We start from the raw sequence: 21,299 nt of genomic DNA on the forward strand, positions 1-21,299 counted from the left end.
TTTGTGTTTTGACATTAAGATAGACAATCTTGCTACCTTAATAGTTACCCAAGGCACAGCTGCCCTTCATACGCTGAAAGGAGTACTGAAACATACATGAATAAGAAAAACAGAAGCTCCACAGAAAGAGCTGGGTCTTTTCAGTGGGAGAGGCAAAGGCTAGTAAGATAGCTCATGGTCTCATTTTAACAGGTTTGTCAAGAAATCAAGTGAAATGCAAATGCTAGCTAGTATTGTGGATATTAACATATAGAAGAGAGGCTTTGGTTTTCAGGTGATGGAAAGGTAGTTGTCCATTTTCCAGTCTGATTGCATTGCTAATGCTATTTCATGCTCTTTGTTCTTTAATGTTGCATAATGGGTTTTATATCCTTTCATTTCAGAAGTAGTACTGTTCTTCACCAGGGCGCTGACACTGACAGAGAATCTGCTTGTACTTCACTTGATGCCTTTCTAGGCTCGTTTGTAGGCATGGTTGTAAGTGACTACAGCCAAGCAATAGAATAATACAGAACTGAAGCTTTGTGAAAATAAGATTGAAAGTCACCTCATCTAGCCTGTTTCTCACTTGCCCCAGTACAGTGATGATGAGAAGTGGTATTTCAGACCTCTTTCTGCCAGGCATATTTGCATGCACTGGCACTAATACTAGTGCAATGTAATGTCATCTGGTTTAGTAGGTGGTTTAGCTGAAAATCATGGTAGTATGTTTGCCTTTAAGGAATGTTCAAGGAGGCTTCACTCTTACTGTTTGCTAGTCCAAGAGGGATTTTAAATTCATATTGGACCTCAAACGTCAGTAAGTTTAAAAAGAGCATTCAGGTTAATGAAGAGATGACACACATCATAATTATTTGAAGGTTGCTATTCTAGTTTCCTTCAGAAATCGTCTTGGGATTCTTGCTTGCCAGGCTTGTTACCACCTCAGAGATACTTGCCTGGTATTGTATATGGCCTTAGATGGCTGGGAAGAAATTAATATACAACATTATTGAGCCAGAGCATACAGCATGACCCAGTAAGTTTTTCCTCACATGAAGTGTGAGGTTTCTAATAGGAAAAAAAATAATCCTACTGTATACAGTCTTGCTGGTAAAGTTCAAGGGACAATACTTCCAGCATAATATTTTGGCAGCTAATAGTCTGCTGGAGGGGAAGTTGGAGCTTGTTCCTGCCTGAACTAGGAACAAAAGGAAGGAGAAAGACCTGAACCTGAATAACCTCCATAGAGGGATTAAAAGTATAAAAGGATGCGTGAGCCCTGAAGTTTCTGCTGCTCTTCTCTGAACACAGTAAGATTGCTCAAAAACTGGGTTTTAACATTTTTTTGTCTGGTCTGCTGTACTGTTGACCATTATTTATTCTGGCATGGTTTCATCTGTGTTTCTGAAAATATTACCCTATAATTAGCAACTTGTTCTGTAGCTCTCTAATAATAATAAATTTTTGTTGTTGTTTTCTTATCAATCAAAATTTAAGAGCCCAGAATACTCACTTCAACTTCAGAAAGCTGAAAGTTATGTGACCACTAGATGGAGTCCGGTGAGCATATTTCAATACTAGAAATCCTATGTTACCGCTTGAAATGTAAAAAAGTTAAAAGGGCTAGGTGTTTTGTGTCTCACACTTTACAAAAAATGTTCATTTGTTCAGTTTAGATTGGCTTGGACAAATTCCTAAAGTTCTTTGGATTATTCTTGGTATGTCTATCCCCAAGGTATACTTTAGTTAAGTTTGAACTTAAGATGCATGCTTTACTGGCAGGTCCCAGTGCTCATCTGTGGATGAAAATGTATTGTTACTCATGTAAAAATGGACTTGTGAGAAGACTGACCTTTCTGCAGCTCTCAACTATGTGGCCTAAGACTATTAGCTAAGATATTTAGCATTTTGTAACTAGCAGGGTTTTAAATTTGTGTGCATCTCCATCAGCACATACATAATACCGTGTATTCAAGATTTGCAATAGCATTTCTTGGGTTGCATCACTTATGCCTCCTTCCCACTTCTCTAAATATATAAAAGGCATAATAGACACAAACATTTCCTTATTTGTCAATTAAGAGAAACTTGCGGTATTAGCCAGCTATGACAGCTTCCTTGACTAGATGACAGAACTATATCTTGCTCCAATTTTCATAAGCATTATTTTTTTTTTTACTTTTGATATGATCTTTGACATTAGGGGCATCTCGTATGAATGATAAACTGCCTCTGGTCTTCAGCCTGGTGGTATACTTAGGGTTTCTAATGTCACAGTAGTTTTTTGTTTCTGTTGGATGCAAATGTCTTCCTATGGCCTTGCTAAGCATGCAGAATCTCAGTCAAAATTACATGGGAATCCAAACATGTTATTCTCAAGACTACTTCCTGGAGTAATCATACTGGCTGTCTTCTGAACGATGGAATTCCCTTTGAGATTTTCTCTGTCTCTGTGGTTAGTATGTGGCTATCCAGTGTAGTGCCACAGAATTATGGAAACATACAGGTTGAAAGGAAAAATCTGGAAGTTGCCTAATACAATCCCTTGCTCAAAACAGATCTGGTTAGAGCAGGTTGCTCAGAGACTATGCCAATCTGGTTTTAGTATCCACAAAGATGGAAATACTTTAACCCCAGTAGTTGACAACCCTCATGGTTAAAAAAAAAAAAAAAAAAAAAAATCCTTTTATGCAAATGGAATATTTTGTGTCTGTTGCCTCTTGTCCTATGACTGTACCTTCAAGAAGGGTCTGGATCTATCTTCTCTCTGCCTTCCTATTAGGTAGTTGCAAACAGCAATAAGATCTTCCTTTAGCCTTCACTTAAGGCTGAACTATCCAAGGTGTCTCAAGTTTTTCTCATACATCGTATGCTGCAGCCCCTAAACCATCTTGATGGCCCTCCGTTAGACTCAGTCCAATATGTCAGTATCTTTCTTGTACTGAGAAGCCTGCTCAGCATGTTCAACTTGCTGTCCAACAGGATGTCATCCTTATCTACTCATTCAGACCACATCTGTCTAATTTGGCTACAAGTGTGTCATGGAAGACTGTCAGAAGCCTTGTTTTGCTAACATTATTCAATGTCCGTTGCTACCTCCTTGTTCAGAGAGCCAACCATCTCATCACAGAAGGCAAACAGGTTGGTGAGGCATAATTTGTCCTTGGCAAATCCATGTTGTCTACTTGGAACTACCCTCTTACTCTTTATATGTCAGGAAATGGCTTCCAGGAGGGTTTGTGTCGTAATTTTCTTGGAGACTGGAGTGAATCTGACCGCCCCGTAGTTGCCAGTATCCTCCTCCTTGCCATTCTGGAAAGTGGATATAAGGGTTATTAAGAATAATCCATATCCAAACAGACACTCTGCACTAGTTTTGACAAATCGAGTGCTTAAGAGTTTTACTCTCAAGATGGGGTAAAACTCACTGTTGTGGCCACAAAGCAGCTTTTAACACAGTTCCTTCTTTGCAAAGTAACATGAGTTCTTGAAGAGATTTGCCTGACAAAGCTCTTCTGTGAAATTTGCATGAAGCAATCATTGCAGAAACAGTCCTTGTGGCAGAAACCAGCACCTGAATATTCTTCTTCCTCTTCTCCAGGAACATTCCTACTAAGTATGAACTGTTCTATATACACTTCTTTTCCCTCTTGCAGGGTTATTGGGTCTTTAGTTCTTTCCTGCAGCATAGCTTTATCAGGCAGAAGTGAGTACATTGGCTTTGATATACTATCATCTGGTTGTTAAGGCACTCCAAAGAGCGATAAGTGATGTTGTTTTTAATCTCTTCGGGCTGAGGAGGCTTTAGGCCCACATCTCTAGCATTCTGAGCTGCTACACAGGCAGCTGCCAGATGGAAGGTAGTGCTCCACCTACAAATACTGTAATGTTTTGTGGAAAGCTGAATTCAGTCAGGATGTGTTAAGATGTCTAAGGAACCAGATGTTCGCTCCTCTCAAGATGACATCAGTTTGGGCATGTTAAATATCAAGGACAACTTTGTAGGTAAAAATTTAAGTACCTACTTCTAATGTTTTAAGAGATTAAAGATATTTTTGTGGTTCTTATGTTAGGACCTAGATGCTTGAATCCTGCCTGAAGTATGTCTTCTGGCAGATATGGGCCTGTGTCTTTATGAAATATTTTGCTTTAGTGATAGCATGTCTGAAGGCAGAATGTCCATGTTGTATGTAGTAACACATTGGATTTGAAGGTCTCCCTAGTTTGATCTGTATTCCCTCAACTGTTCAATTTCTGTCTAGGTGCCTCTAATAAGTTCTCATTTTGTTAATGAAAATTTCATAGGATCCCCTGAAGTTTTAAAATCAACCCAGGTAATGATTCCCTAAAGACTTCCATCTTCATAAATGTTAACCAATGTCAAATGGAAACTTGGAAACATTGGTTAGAACTGTCTGATTTCTAGCACACATGTTTAGTTTGTACCTGTGTGATTATGCTTGTTGGAACTCATTTGGTTGTCTAAGGGTTGCTTAACATGTTGATTTGAAGTCCTCCAGTTCCCAAGCAAAATGTGATTATTAGGCATTTACTGTAATCAGAGGAGGACTGGTGGTTAGACCATTAAAGCAATTGTGTAACTGTATTGTTAAACAGTTCCCAACAATTTTTTGGAGGCGAACTAGAGCTTCTTCTTTATTACCTGTCCAAGAGAGCATGTCTCAAAAAGATATGATTGTAAACAACTTGAAGATAACATAACTAAATGAATCTTTTTTGTCTTTGGGAATCTCATAGTGCAGTCAGTACAGATTCAATATAGTGTATATAGCAAGGAGGGGCCTGTTGCTCCCCATATAAACAGGTGGTTTGGCTTAGGGATGTCATATTTGCAATATATACTAATTCACATAGCTCTTCCTAAGTCTGCATGCATTCTGGTGCAGACCCTTTTTCACAAGCCAAGAGAAGACAGGCATTAGTGATGTCTCCTCTTAACAGCCTTCCTTTTCCTCCCCTAACCTCTTCCTTATGGAAAAAGACCTTTCCTAACCCAGGCTCAGCTAAAGGCAGTTTGCAACATCTAGCTTGCTGTTCATATGATGTACAGTCTGGGCTTGTTCATATGTTAATTTCTTGTTCTGCTTTTTTACCATTGGATAAAGATTTTTACCTACCGTAAGCTGTCTTTTAGCTCTCTTCAATTGGTAGAGAAAGTTCTGTCAGACCCTTACAAGAATTTTTCCAGCCTCCTGTTTCACTTTGAGATGTAATACTGTAATGGATAATATTACATTGTGTCACATTTCTGTCTGGACGCTTACTGCTTTTGCAGTGTGGTTGCTTGTTACAATTGCAGGAATCATTAAATTTCAATCTTAGTGAAGCTGTAAGCTTGCACTATGCACCAAATTAATGTCTTAGGAAGAAGTCCGCTTGTTGGCAGACTGCTTTACATTGCATACTATTCAGATTTCTTGTAATATTAATATTTAAGCATATGGTCAAGCTCCTCCCTGTGGTTTCTTCCCACCCCTCTTGTCCCCATATTTATCTCTCTTCCAAGCTCTATCTGGAATGCTTTTTATGTTATTGTTGTTACTACTGTCTTGATCCAAGTCAGTTTCAGTTGTCTTTTCTAAAATAGTGTAGAAACGTGATGCTAAATTTATTCAAGATATAGTCAGAATTAAATTTGCTCTTAATTGGTTTTGAATTGGAACACCTCCCAGGGTCACTTCCAACCTGACTTAGTCTATGATTTTGTCATGTGTTTGTCTATCCAGATGAAATCTTTCTGTCTTCCTGTTTCTCCAGGTCCTTACTAGTGCTTTGAAAGTGAGGTCATTCTCTAGGTATTTGAAGGAACTGTCTAGTGCATGATAATTTGTTGTAAACTGACTTACTTTTCTCATATTCTCTTAAGGCATGATCTATTTTTTTTGTTTGTTTGTTTTGTTTCTAGAAACATTTCCTAGTATGAAGTCTCTGAAATTGCACAAAACCCCATCTAAACAGTGCTTTCTTTTAATGTTCTCTTAACTGTTGATATCCCATTTGGAAATGGAACTTTGTTGGGCCTTTATAATCCTACATTCCACATGGGAATGAAGTAGGCTTCTGCATTAGAAACAGTTAAGTTGAATGTATTTTTTGGGGGTGCCTTCCATGGTAATTCTCATGACTCTTTTCCCTTACACGTTTGCAAGGATATCTTTATCCAACTTTAGTGAATGGAGCAAAGCATTTCCCTCACTGACCTGCTTTTTGTTTTCAAAGAGGGTAGGATAGGTAGAGAGGCAGAAGAAGGTACAGAGACATTGCTCTGCAAGGTTTGTGGTTATGTATGAAGCATCTTTGCCCTTCAGAGTAGAATTTACGTCAAATTCTTCACCGTTACCTTCTTTATTCACCCCCCGCAAAAAGGTATTCCTTATTAACAGACCTGCCGTAACACAATTTGTATTTCTTATAATATATGGAATGTGCTAACTGCTGCCTTTGAGAATCTGGGACTGGCAGGAACTACTTGGATCACTGTCAAATAATGATTTTTTTTTTTTTTTTTTAAATCAATGTGCCTGCATGTCATTATGGTGTATTTAGGTTAGAAATGTAATGAAAAGCATACTGAGTTGTATTAACTAGTCAGATGTCAGGGAAAATTGCTAATAAATCTTAAATATTTATTTTGAATGTCTCAGCATGCAAGATAAGTTAATTTGCATGGGGGCAAATCTGTAGCTGACATCATTAATCTGTTTATTCCCTCTATTCATGCTTCACTTAAGTCCTTTAAATTAAGCTTGTTTTAACTCCACTGCAACAATTTTGAGTTTGTAAGTTCACCCTTCCATCCAGTGTTACAATTTGGTAAGTAAATACATCTCCGTGCTTTCAGTTTAGCAGAAATATAAAACTGACCAGCAATCTCTGACAGGGTGATTGATACTGCTATGGTGTGGATTGGGACAGTTATTTACGCAAATTCCTTGGCTTTAAAAGTAGTTAAAAAAAATTTGACAGTTCTTCTCAGCATCAAAGATATTTACATACTTGTATGACAGATACCAGTACAGTATGTGGAGTAGGATCTTGTAGTGATAAATTCAGTCAGTACAGGTGTGATTCACTATAAACCCAAGAAATTTATGTATTTTAAATTTCATTCTGTGTTCTTTCTCCACCCACCCCCCACCCCCCCTCTTTTTTTTATGACTATTGACTATTTGCAGTCAAGGACTAGATAAAGTCAATTTCTGGCAGGTGGGAATTGACTGATCACTTTGCATGAGAGGAAGAAAGGAAAAAGTAAAGACAGCTCCCTTGTGGTTTGCCTGAACTGATAATAGCATGCTGATAACATATAGATTTGATTGAAGTAGATTTGTATAACACATTGGGGGGGGGGGTCCATAGCAGCAGTGATTTAAGAATTTTCCTCTCATATTTTGAGTGTTTTATTTTGAAGTTTTTTGTTTTAAACACTAAAAAGCACATATAGGTCAAGCAAAGAAATGTTTGCCAGTACGAACTCTGTGCTAAGCATTCTGGGAGAGTGCTTTCTTGCAGCAGATGAGGATTCTTTGTGGCTGGCAGCAGAAACTGCAGCAGTATCTTTGCAGTTTCCTTTCATCTTTGATTATGTTCTAAGGATCTCTGAAATATAGGAGCTCTTTCCCTGACCCTCTGGAATATCTTTTCATCTCTGTTGCGGAGTATAGCACATGATGAAAACCTTCTATCTTCTACAGTTGAGGTATCCTTTGCTTTTCATCACCCTCTGATTTTTGTCTTCTGCGGCTAGATTTTTGGCAGTGTTTGGCTTAAGCAAATAGGATTACATTTCAGTAGCTGATGGTTTCTAGTCGAGGAACATACTAAATGTCGGACGTAATGAAGATTGTGCAAAGAAATATTTCTGCGAAGCACAGGAAAATTATTCGAGTCGAGCAAAGGAAGAAGACATTCTGCAAATGCAATCAGGGCTGCTAGAAATGCAAAATTCAACAGATTTGGAATGGGTTGCACTACAAGTGTGGTTCTGTTTAAAGGCATTCGTACAGTTTTTGAGAGAAACTGTGGTTATATTTGCAAACAGCAAGGGGAAAACAATGCCCTTGAATACACAGCATTCAGCTTGCCAAATGAAGATTCAGGAATATTGATTCATTCATCCCTGGTAAATACAAACTTGTTTCATTAATAATTTTGTCTGCTAATTGAAAGCTAAACTGAAAACAGGATACCGTGTTTATTTAACATCTACTATGTACAGACATGAATATACCTTGTCCTGATATTGTAGGATGTTAGTGCATGTATGTGACATGTAATACATGTGTGCATGCAGCTGTAATGTTAAAGCTTAGGATTCATATTCATTATATCATTTAGATTTGTACTAATAGCTCTGAAGAATTTGCTCTCCATAAACAGGATTGTTATAGAAGATTGTCTGTTGTTAGATCTTTCTAAACATACTCTTGGAATGTATTTGGCATTTCAATTGAAGAACAACAGATGATTACGTTATTTGGAAAAACTAAGGAATGCATTGTTGGGAAAACAGTAACCCAGGATTTGAGGTTTATTTTTTCAGATGGACTTGAGTACTTTTTTTTTTTTTTTTCTTTTTTCCTCTAAAACTATTCTATTTCTGTTTAGCTTACTGAAAGGGATACAGGAGCATTCTAGAAGAAAAAAAATGGTTAAAGGGAGTGATAACTCTTTTCTGAACCTGCTTTGCTCTCAAAGGCTTTTTTAGGTGTTGCCTGATGCAAAGAAAACAGACTTTAAAGTAAGACTGTCGTCTTTGTACCCCCCAGGTTAATGACGCATTTGTGCGTCAGATGTATTGCATTTAGGCTTGAGGGGGTGGAATTGCAATAGCTAATGTGCACCACTTGCTTCAGAATTTGGCTAGTTAAGGATTTAAATATTTATTTAAAATAATTTGGGGTTGCTTGTTAATTGCTTTGTCACTGGTTAGATAGTTGGAATAAGAGGGGTGTGGTACACTGAAATAACTGGACAGATTTTGACAAGCTTGTAGTGCCTGCTGGCATACCCACGCGGTGCAATTGCAGTTATGGAAAGCCTTTAGAAATTTCACAAAGCTTTGTTGTCTTTATGCTGTTCATATCCTTTCTTGCTGAACTCAAATATAAGAAAGAAAGGGGTGTGTGTGTATGTATCTGTATGTGTATACCTATACGTGTGTATATGTATGCACACACACATACACATACATATTTATATTTATACACATGAATACACACACATAGCTTCCCGGAAAGAATACAGAATAATCTGAGCTGTCTTCAGATGCTTAAAATAATTTACAGTATGTATATTACCCTTCATGATAGTATTGCATTTTATAAATTCTTAATATGGTTTGATATTAAAAATAAAATGGCTTCCTCTAGGTATTAGAAGCCTTTTTACAATGTTAGCCATTTTTAAGTTAGCCTCATACAGATGGTTATTAGACATTTGTTAAACTCTGGGCAATGAATATTTTCAATAACTTTTGTTCTCCATTGAATTTAAGACCTAACACCTTTACTGGTCTTAAATGCTACATATAGTTAGATGAGCGAACAAAGAAATACTTTTTAAAATATATAATATGAATCACTGTAACCTGGAGGTCGCAGTGAAAATTTTTTGTCTTTTTTTTTCTTCTTCTTTGTTTCATGTGGTATTGTTCCAGCAATAATTTCTCTTTAATTTAGCCCTACAGAATTGGTTTGCAAACTGGCAAGATTAAGCACAAAATATGCTTAGTCTGCCATTTACAATCGAAGTTCCACATTGGTCACTTAGGATTTATTTTTTTTTTCAATTCCAAAATTGCTTTTAAATAATGATACTGGTTTTTTTGATTTTCCTGTCTGGCTTTGTCACCTTGGTTTAACTGGAATTAGTGGATCAATATACATTTCTTCCTGGGATAAATACCTGCAGGTTAGTATGGAAGAATGTGTAGAATTGAGGGCTCAGAATGACTTCCTGCTCATTGTACTGGACTAGTGTTGTCCATAAGAACAAAAGTCAGAATTTTACAAGGAAAAAAAGGGGGGATTTCATTACAAGGTCACACTCTTGATAATCAGAGCTGGCACTGGCCATCGCTTTCTGAGATGTTGTCTGAGGCTGGGGAGCAGTTGCTACTGACTTACACCTGAGGAGGGGGAAAGGTACTGCAGACCTGGCAACAGTGACAAGTGATTTTATGAAACTCGTCTAAGTATATACATAGAACTCTTAAATTACATATTTTTTGTACTCTTTGCTATAAAAGCTAATTTGTCCAGCTTTTCCTCCTCTGAAGAGGTGGCTTTCAGGAGGAGAAATACCTTGCTTCTTACTGAGAAGCCATGCAGGGAGGTGAAGACTACAGAAATCCTCTTCGAAGAGAAGCTGTATGGCCAAGACCAAAAGAGAGCAGCAGTGTATCACTTCCCTGTGTTTTCTTTTATTTTGGTGGTTGTTGCAACAGGTACAAGTGTAGGTGTGTGGCTTCACCTGTTTGTCTGTGCTGTAACACATATTCAAGCTGCAATTTCTTACCTCTGTCTCTTTGGCTGTACCTGCTATCTGGTCTATTTAGCTATTTTGGATCAAATATCTCCTGATACAGAGCTGTTGTCAAAACACCAGTGAATTTCAGGGAGTCCTTTAATTTAGGAACACATTGATTCTCTTGCAAAACCAGTGTTGAAAATCTGTGAAAATTTCCTGTGAACAGAAAACTCTCCGGAAGTAGTTCTCCTTGAAGGAAAAATCTCCTGCTCTGTGAAGAAATAAGGAGGCAGAAGTAGTTGATTTAGCATACATTTTTCTTAATTTCCCTGTAATCCAGAGGTCAGGAGGTTATATCTAAATTAAATCTAATTAAAGTTTTATTTAAGCAGGTCTGCTCTTCTAATTGCTTGAAGGAAAGATAAAATGAAGCCTGGGTGAGAATGTCTTCTCAGGAGTACAGTTTATTTCTATCCATCTGATGTCATTCAAACTTGCAATGGAAGTGCCGTATCTTATCTTTGGGAACATTTGTAGCCTGTCACATACACTTTATCTTGCTAGAACACAGCATCTTTTAGGGTCTTTAAGTCCACATGGATAAAAATAAATATTTTAGTAAAAGATTATAAATTTAGTTTGGGATGCTATTAAAAGTTGCACCAAAATGAATGAAAATATTTTTTTTCCAAATGTCCACCTAGGGCATATTTATTTTCTGCAAATATTGAGAAAGCATTCTGATTTGCTGAATTTTGTAGTAAGTTGAAGGATACACTTTCAAAATATTAGCTTGTATGTTTGATCTACATTACTTAGTTTGTTTTGATTTTCCTATGATTTTTTTCTTAATCCATTCTCAGCATGATATTACATGTTATTTCTGCTGTGTTTCAGTATCTTAGAGTTAGGAGGGGTTTTTTTCATGGCCTTTATTTTTATATTAAAATTCCATTTTTTTGGTAATCATTGTATAACCAATGACTATCTGAGAGTGAAGTGTTACGGTATGGTTTAGGGCCTAAACAGCTGTTTTAGATGGTAGACAAAGATGGAGAATGAGCAATGGAGTGTAGTGACAATAAAACTAACAACATTTTAAAAGTTTGGGTTTTGCTAATAAGCCCCTTGAAGTATTCAGTGAAGGAAGAGGCTAGGTGAGTGTGCTGGCAATGCTGGTAGAGGAGCTAGAAAATTCTAAAGTGGGACAGATTGGGCTGAAGGACATCAACATTTTTTTCTTTATATTTGTTTGAAAATTGCAGAAAGCAACTTGGGGTTTTTTTTGTGCTTGTAATGTTTTCTGCTCAGTTTGCTTCTAATGGCCTGTTCAATGCTGCTATTTCTCTCATAAGCTTTAGAACCTTGTAGTTTGGTAAACCTACTTAAGGTAGTTTAGTAGCTGTAGCATGTGCAAGATGGGGCCTAATAATTTTAAGTAGCCTTTTAATTTATTAAGTCTGATGTGGAAAATATCCTTAATTTGAATAAGTCTTACTTAATTTGTGCTTACACAATTTCTGAGAAGAAATGCAGGGCATTTTCAAACGCTACTTCAAACTGGACTTCTGGAGTAAAGTCCAGCTTTTAATATGGTGGATATAGGTATTTGCTGAAAACAGAACCACTAACCTTAATGTTTTAGTAACTGCAGTTTCTTAGTCTATGTCACCTGTTGACTTGAGAGCAGTGTCATCATTAGGTGTTACTGAGTTTTTGTGCAACCGCTCTTTCTGTGCTGCCCATGAGTCATTTGGTTTATTAATAAACTGTGACATCTTTAAGATATACCAAAGTCTGTGCATGTGGGAAGGTTGATTAAAGACAGCGGTGAGCTATGTAATTCTGGAAATAACTCCACAGTAGACATTCAAGTTGCAAATATTTTGATTTCAGAATCATATTATATTATATGCGTATGATTTTTCAAAAAGACTTTTCTTGATTGAACATGTGCTGTGTTTAAAATAAACATTAAAACATTCATTTTTTAAAAGGCCTTACATTAAGGCCTGTTCTTGCTGTCTGAATTAACAAATTAATATCAACTTGTTTAGTTAAAGTAGAAGAGTTTAGTAGATATAAAATAGAAATATATAAAGGAGAGAGTTTTAAGGAAGTAATTCTGCTGAGTAAGTGGAAGGTGGGGTTTTTTTATGTGCTTAAATAGCTTATGCAGCAATTCTCTAATGGTGTGCAGATAATTTGTATGGCTTAGTCTGTTATTTCACTTTCATAACATGCTTCAGCTTATAACTCTATTACAAGTGGCTTTTATTCATCAGCAGCTGGAACATTAGACCTCATTAGGCTTCTTAATAAGGAAGAAGCAGACGTGTATGAGTATAGCATCTAACTGTTGCATGGTTTTTCATGGGTCACTTGAATGAGAGCACTTCTTTTATGTCCTTTCATCTTACTGCCTTAGGTGAGTAAAAAGTTGGTGTCTTAATGTGCTGGCTTGTAGTTTTGGCTAGATCTCCTGATGGTTTTTGTAGACTCTTTTTGTTTTGACCTTTCATTGGACTCCTTTGGGACTAATGCTTGAATGTCTGGTATCTTTCTGCCCTCTCAGCAGGGGAAATTGCAGCACAAATTCACCAAATGTGCAGTTCCTGCAGCAAATATGCTTCTTTGAAAGATGCACGTAAGAGGAGTATCAGACATAGGTTGGCAGGTATTCAGTGCACTGGCATGCAAAAGGTAAGATTAAACATTGTATCCTCAGGAGAAATTCTTTAAGGCTGAGGATGAAATCTGAGGATAGTTGGTCAAGTCTACATGCGTAAGCCATTGTTCATTGTCTATGACAGTATAGGTTGGATTAGCACAGAAAGATATCCGACCCCAAAAACATGGCATTAGGTTGCATCCAGGTAGAGAACGTGTTCCCTTTGAATGTAGCAGCAGGGGATCTTGGGGGAGCTAGATAGAAAGCAAGCAAAATGTCTAGAGTTAAAAAACAAACAAACAACAACACAACCCCAAACAACCAAAAAAACCCCACCCAAACCCAACACCCCCAAAACAAAAAAAACCCTTTAAAGCCTTGTCTGATCTTGAGGAGAGGAAAGAATGCTTCTGTAGCTGAGAAGCTGCATGGGTGGTGTTTTCAAGACTAGAGCCTAGACTTAGTGAACACACAGAAAGGAGTCAACTCCTCTGCTCTTTCTTCCTGATTAATACTTCCTTCCAGCTGCCTTAGGAACAGCCTGAAATGCTTATTTGAATAATCTACAGAGGCAGATATCCTGTTCTGTCATGAAATTAAATGCAATAAAAGTAAAGCTGGGAGCCAACTGCTAACTTTTGCAATGTTCTTGATTCTTAGAACTCTACAGTGTGAAGTCCAAGACAGATTTGTATTGCAGTGTAGAGGCAAACCAAGATGCGTTCTTACTTCAGCCGAAGGGCAGAGGTGAATTAACAATCTCCTCAAGGAGCAAATAGCTCCTGGAAAAAGTCTTGTAAGATTGGTGTTACACAGTGGGAAGACCCTTACCTCAGACTTGCTTGGCGCAGAACAGCTTCAGTTTGAGAGATTCTCAGACTTGGGGTTTTGACTTGCTTTTTGTCTTTGGTTTGGTATCTGTGCTGTCCTATTAGTTTCTCATAGTTGTAAGGTGCTGTCCAGTAGGAAAAAAAGCCATCTTTAGTCCAATACTGTTCGCAGAGTCAGTCTGCTTGTACATGTCCTGTCTATAAGGAGGTATGTCAGAACAATAGTTAAATCCTTTAGCAGAAGTGCGGGTTTAATCTTGAAGTCTCCTATCCTGACTAAATTCTACTGTTGGGTTTTTTTTTTTACTTTTTTTTTTTCTTTCCCCTGGAACCATAAGGAAGTCAGGTTTTCACTGAAAACAGAAAGATATCTACTAAGATGGTATGAAATGAATCAGTTACCAGTGAGTCAAAGTAGTGCACCTTGATACTTCATAGGTAAGAGTATGCAAAAGTGTAACATGGACAAGACTTAAGTTAATCTATATTTTGCTTAGCTCTGCTGTGATTTTAATCTTATTTTAGTTTGTATTTGTCACAGAGTAGGAGTGTCCAAACTGAGCTACTGTTTATCTGTTATCTGACAGATAGTGATGTCTAGCTGAGGGAAATTAATGAGATACACCATGTTGGTTTTAACAATGTTAGCCAAATTCTTATTCCATGAAATAAAGAGCTTTTAAAAAATGCAAAAACTCTATGGACCCAATAGAAACTCTGACTGTGAGAATCCTTTAACTTTATGCTGCCACTAAAACAGACAGATCAGTTTTTTATTCCAGCTTCTTAAGTAGTCATACAGACCTGTACATTGGTGTTACCTTTTTTCACCAATGCAACCTACTTATGATAGAGACTTCTTCTATGTGGTATCTCAGCATCTTTGTCCTGTCTAGGCTACTTGACTCTCTCCCTAAAAACAATGTTTTGAGAGTAATTTTAACTATAATGTAAAATTTGAGATTTGTGTGATTAATTTTGATATAAAGAGATGCCTCCCCAAAAAGGGATTGTTATTCAACCTATTCCAGAATGGGCTTAATTCTTGCTTTACCAAGGAAAGTCAGTGAAATGGGAGTATTTTAGTTATAATGTTGGCAACACGAAAAGTTACATAATATGTAGCACACTCATATCTGTGTCTTATGCTTTATCTTTTTTTCTCTTTTTGTTGCCCTTTTTATTGTCCTTTTTATTTTGCTAGAGAATGTACTCCCTATTGGTGGGACTGCAAGTTACACGTTTGCAGTATTTGCCGTAGGAGGACTGAGTCTTCTGAACTAACTTTCTTGTGACTTTTTCTATTTCATCTGAATGTCGTGTGTATGGCACGGAATCACCAGGTGAATTGCGTGCTATATTCCATCTGCTATCAGCTGGCTGAGCCTTTCTCTTGAACTTGTGAATATATTCTTCCAGGGCAAGCATGTATCTGTTGGTCACTTATGAAACTCAGCAGTATTAAGATATGTATAGCTGCAACACTTAATCTTCCACTGACATGTGAAATGTTATGCTTTTAATACGGCTGCAAGGCAGGCTGCCAAGTGTGGGAGGACACTGCTATAATATCTCTTACTAATACAGATGGGAGCAAGAAGTATTGGCTTTTAATGGTGCTTGTCATTCTGCTGAAGTGGGTCCATATTTCCATATGAGCTACTGCCTTAAAAACTCAACCAACCCAAAAAAACCCAAACCCACCCTCCAAAACCCCCAACAAAACGAAGTATCAAAACCCCTCCAGTCATCTTGAAAGTTGTTTTTTGAGAGATGCTGTAAGTAGCCAGGGCATTTAAAGAGCTGCAAAGGAGTAGAGAACAGGTGTAGGGTTTTAGTAAAATGATGTCAAATCCTTCTGTTTTCACTTACTCAGGACATGCAAACCTACAGCAAGATTATTCCTTCCTCCCCTTCTCCCCATAGTTGCTACAGGTTAAGCAACAATTCTTTTCCTAGAACAGCTAACAGAGACAAGTTTGGTGGCTGTAATTCTAGCTGGTAGATTTAGTGATTGCTGATATTGGCCACTCAACAGGGTTTATTGATCTTGATGCAGATTATAAGTGGGACTTGGAGCAAAAGTAGTGCCATTAAACCAAACCACTCAGGTTTTAGCTTGTTCTTACAGCGAGGCTGGGTAGTCATCCTTTCTTTCATCAAAGTTCAGAGGAAATTCTCATATGCTGCCTGTTCCCTTGCTATCACTTACTAATCATTATGTGGTATTATGCATTAGGAAAGCAAGCTCTTGGAGTGAAAAGTGATTTGAAGGAATAAGAGGGTGTATGTAGGGAACTTGTCTTTTGGGCAGCAAATTTGCTGGATGAATCACTGAGGTATGCTGGGAACACTGAGAACTGTTTTACCTGTGTAATTTTGTAATTACATAGGCAATTCCTTAAGGGTATATGATGCAAGAAGAGCGCCAACTATTTGGCCATTGGAAGTAACATGAAAAGTACTGTTGTTAAAAGTACCGTAGTACTTCAAGCCACTGTGTTTGTAAAAAGATGAAATGCATTGTTTCCATAATAATCTGAGTTATTTTGCACATAGGTCTCTATTTAGCTAGTGATTTCCTGCAATTTGGGGACCTGCCATTTTGGAAATGCAGTCAAATAACTTCTGTGCAGTGACATTCTTCTTGTACGTGCATTGTTTTCCTGGATTCTCTGTTGATCCTTATTCAGGTAACTGCCTGATACAACAAATACAGTAGTATCTTTTTTCTTCTTCTTTTTTATTGCAGTTAAATGGTTTAAAACTACAGGTCCTGTAACAAGACGATAAACTTGCAGCATGACTTACAGTCCTGTTTTTCATCTTTCACTTTTTGAATTATAACATGTTATTGGTAAAATTTTTTTAATATACCTCTTGATTAAAGTAACACTGCTTCTGACTGTGTGGTGCCTGGGTAAGCAGCATCTCATGTTTTTGTGGTGTGGATTTTTTTGTTTGGTTTGGTTTGGGTTTGTTTTTTTCCCCTAAGTACTTTTTTGTGAATTAAATTATTGAGATAATCACTAAGTCCTCAGCAGAAAATAAATGTTGGAAATACACATAAATCTAGCAATTAAGGTGTATTTCATGCAGGACATAGTTCTGGAGGTACTGCCTCACAGTTCTGTTGTTAAATAAAAGAACGTCCTCTAATGGTATATGTGCGTTAATGAAATGCAAGCTAGAAAATACATTAACCATTCAGTAGGAAAAAATAACTTTTGTATCTTTAAATTGATGTTATAAAAATGTTGGCTTTCTTTTTGTCCCTCATCATGTTTTGGGAAGATGGGGAAAGAAAATAATATTTGTACTGAATTAAAGTAATCCAGATGCATTCAGGAGAAGTAGTTGATGAGGATAAAACAATGTTGCAGTTTAAAAGTAGAATCCTCTGTTAAATAAAGGACAAGAAATACTATTTAAAGTGTATAATATTTTTAAGTCTTTATTAATGTGAGTGTTTGCAAGTGCCTTGTGCATAATAAGGTTGTGCATTTCTGGTTGCAGTTGAGTATAAATGTAGCCCATCTCAATGAAACAAATTCCTGTTTGGCAGCTGCATCCTCAAGTAATGGTATAATTTAGTCTAAGCTGTTCTGTACTTCCGTTTTCTGAAAACAAAAGGGGCTGGTGCAAAATAAAAGTAAAGTGTAACTAAATGTTCTTGAACTATTGTCTACCTTGATTTACACAGGAAGACCTGTTTTTGTAAATTTGACTAAACTGCTAGTTTCCTTCTTAACTCTTAAAGCAGCTTTATAGAATATTATTTTCTAGAGTTTGGTGCCTATATATTGAAGAGACTGCTTAAAAAGTAAATGCATTGAACTTGTTTTTCCTAGAGAAAAAAGCAGAAGCATAGTAAATCATTATTGTCTTGACTAGTAGTAAACTATTATTTCTTTCAGTTCACTCATTAGAAATGTGCTTGCATTGTGGATGGGATGGGCAAACTGCTGGTTGGACTCAATTTCATGATTGCAATAAGCTGAAATAATATCTTCTGCAGGTGTGAGAGCAGAGAGAAGGGGAAGAGAAAGAGATGTTAGGTCTGAAGTGTAAGAAACCTGTGCCTGAAGTTGTGCCTTCTTAAAAATGCTAGCAGTAAATGAGGATATTTGTGCTTCTCCACAACTTGATCTGCTTTCTGCAGATTAAGGTGACTTTCTCTTCTGTTAGAGAATAGATAAAAATTCATGTCAAGTTAAATTTAGGATGTCAGTTATATTGAGGTGAGATAATTAACTGTCCAAAGAAGTGGAGCAGACTTGAGAATTGAATGAAGGTGGTGGCTTATTTTCCGCAGCTGTCTGGTTGCTCTAGTGCACAGGGAGTCTAAAATAGGGATGTGCTTCTCTGGGGAGTTGAATTTTCTCTCAGATGTATTTTTGCTTGGTAAATACAGCCACTGAGGTTTGTGGACTTGGAAGTTGCAACTCATTAGTGTTAAAAAGAAACAAAGGGAAAACCAAAATATCCTTCTCAAAACCTGGAGAAAACTGCTCATCACAGTTCATTTTTTTCAAGAGGAATTTAGCATACAATCATATGCCAAAACTACTGCATAGGGGAGCTCATTTGGTGAAACCTTCAAAATTACCAAAACTATCAGCTAGGTTGCATGCAAAATTGCTTTGCACTGCACTAAAGAATTGTACAGAAATGATCCCGATAAAAATTGCTGCCTCCTATTTTGCTGAACGGTGTCTGTAAGTAGCAGTATAGTAGGAGAGTATATTGGATTACAAAAACAGAGTTGAAGCATGACTTGAGTTTATGTTGCAGTTAAGGACAGGAATGGAAGATACTAACCACTGGGCACTGTGTAGCCTTGAATCACAAGGCCAAGAGACACTTCTGAAAACTGTTCACAAGACAAAGGAGACACTCTCCCAGTCTTTTCTACTGTCAGCAAAAAGAAAATGCTATGGAAGGTAAAGGCAGTGAGTGGTGGCTGGCTTGTCTTCACAGCTGAAGAGCTGAGGTTCTCTCAAGTGACTTCAGCCAAAACACATGAAGATTTTGTTGTGTTGTCTTCTCAGTGTTTTTTTGGAGGGTGATCAGTGATGGACATCTACAATGCTGGAGGGTTCTTAGGAGGGAGGAATGAGCTGAGAGCACTAATAACGTGCAAGACAGAAATGAGCTAACTGGCTCGAGTGAGGAAAGAGGCTGAGGGAGACTGGTAGTTTACTTGAAGAGTTAAGTGCTTAAAAGTTGAAGGTATAAAGAGATTATTTTGTAAATTTTATTTTTGAGTTAGTATTTTTGTAGACTATATAAGATTTTTACTGTGAAGGCAATTTGATCTTAAGGTAAATTTTTAATATGGATTTAGCACTAAGATTAAAAAGAGCATCCCCACCCTACTGCTGAAAAAAGAGCAACATATCTGTTTGGGGCGTTGGTCTTGGAGAATGTATTTGGTTAGAGGCTGGTTGTTGATAGTACCTGAGTAAGTGATATTAATGTAAGGAGGAAAAGAAAAAAAAAAGTAACACTTAGGGGTTTATACTTCTAAAGAGGCCCAGTTGTTAATAAGTACCTAATTTTTACAATAAAAACATTTTAAAAAATTGAAGCCTTGATTTTGTAAGTGGTGTAAAAGACTTGGACTGTTTTACATGGTCAATTTAGAAATGCATATTCTCTTTTGTGTTTGACTCATAACCTTAAAATGGATCCACCTTTTTTCTTTCTTTTTTTTTTTTTTTTTTCCAGAGGAATACAACATGCTTAGGGGCTGGCCTTTGTCTGTCATGCATTCCCACCATGACAGATTTAGCAAACTGCAGCTGAGAAGTTAGACTAGTTTGTACTTTCTGCTGCTTGTGCCAGGGAAAAAGCTATTGTTTTCACTGAATCACTGGCATGTTGATTACTTTGATGCCAAAAAGCATACGGTTTTGCTGCTGTTCGTATTTTCAGTCAAAGAATGCAGGCAAGAACAAACAGAAATCCTAAGAAAGAGCTTATTATAGAGTCTCCGCAGCAGTGCAAGGATGCAGGTCCTTGTGAAGTAGAAGTGGAGAGTCCTGTGGTAGTGCTGGTAAGCATTGTTTAAACAAGCTCTCTCTTCCCTTTAATAATTCCAGTTCTGTCTGCCAGTGAAAAACTGCTTAATCTGATGCTAATGAGAAGTTCTAGCATTCTTACTTGTGAAGAAGGTGTGTTTAAGATTTAGGTTTGATTCTTTGTGTGTTCTCTGTCTCTTTAATTAATTTTTGCTGTTCTGGTTTACCAAATCTTTGGCTCTCTCTGAGTGTGGCTTTGGAGTTTGATTTTCATACTAGCTGCTTTTCAGTGTCTGTTCTGTCTAGCATAGTTGTACAGCTCTTTGAACCTAGCATGAAAACTACTTGTGCTTTAAAATACATTCTAGCACCTCTATTTTTTAATTGCCCAGCATATCTTTCAATTAAAATATAATTGAACTCTCTAAAGACTGTGTGTTTAACAGTTAAGTTTTACTTAAACATGCTAAGAACTGTCGAAATAATTCAGGTGTACTTCTGTTAAAGGATGTATTTTTCAAGGCCTTCAATGCACATTATTTAGGAATTTTAAGATTTAAAGTAGCCTCCAGTGGGAGAAAAGGGAATATTTCTGTATGTGGGGGAAGAAATCAAATAAGAACTTTTTTTTTTTTTTGCTACACACTTAGTTCTGTTGGAATTTTAATAGTACAGCAAGAGAACATAATAAGCAAGCTGTAATGAATCCACCAACTCTCTCCAGCTAGGACAATAAACCTTTTCAAATAACAGAGGAGGATTGTTAAACTAATAACTTATGTATCAGTAGAAAGAAGTACTTTGATAGTTCATACTAAAATTCCAAATTTGGTTAGTAATATCTCACCCTTAATTGTTGAATTAAAGGATGATGGTCCCTTCTTTATTTGTCTGGCTGTGGTTGAAGTTAGTGGGAGCTCTGATCCTCAAATTATGGTCCCCCCCCTTATTTGAGCTTCACACTACGCATTTAAGAACTGAACTAAAACATTTTGACTGTCTATATTTAGTAAGAAATGGTTACTCTATGTTAACTGAAAGCTTAAGTGTGTTAATAAGACAAATTTTCTTTTCCTTTACACTGTTTTCTTTAGTTTCATTCTATTCAGAGCAGTTGTTAGTAAAACATGTTTTTTTTCTATGGGTGTGTTCTGATTTCTGGTCCAGATTTTCATCAGTACAATATGAGCTAATCTCGTGTGTGCTTTCCTGCCTTTGGAATGTTTAACTTTATTTAGAACTGTTTTTATTCCCCCATGAATACTCAGAGAGGATATTAGTGTTTCTGCAGATACTTAGAGT

The 21,299-nt window shown here is 37.0% G+C and overlaps 1 protein-coding gene across 8 annotated transcripts in view; it reads left to right on the forward strand.

Annotated features, from left to right (window-relative positions):
* DOCK9 (dedicator of cytokinesis 9) overlaps positions 1-21,299 on the forward strand; it is a 134,248-nt gene that overhangs the window by 9,946 nt on the left and 103,003 nt on the right. For 2 of the 8 annotated variants that reach the window (XM_075045929.1, XM_075045932.1), the window contains exon 1: positions 7,962-8,125. The exons of 2 other annotated variants lie outside the window; for them this stretch is intronic. In XM_075045929.1, the coding sequence (XP_074902030.1) occupies positions 7,964-8,125 (162 nt within the window). In that variant the 5' untranslated portion in view covers positions 7,962-7,963. Of the gene's footprint in view, positions 1-7,572; positions 7,703-7,961; positions 8,126-16,649; positions 16,668-18,921; positions 20,033-21,299 lie in introns of those variants that run through there. 4 more of the 8 variants (XM_075045936.1, XM_075045937.1, XM_075045934.1 and 1 more) reach the window with 4 other exon arrangements.

The sequence above is a fragment of the Buteo buteo genome, chromosome 14, assembly GCF_964188355.1.
Source record: "Buteo buteo chromosome 14, bButBut1.hap1.1, whole genome shotgun sequence".
Classification (NCBI taxonomy): Eukaryota; Metazoa; Chordata; class Aves; order Accipitriformes; family Accipitridae; genus Buteo; species Buteo buteo.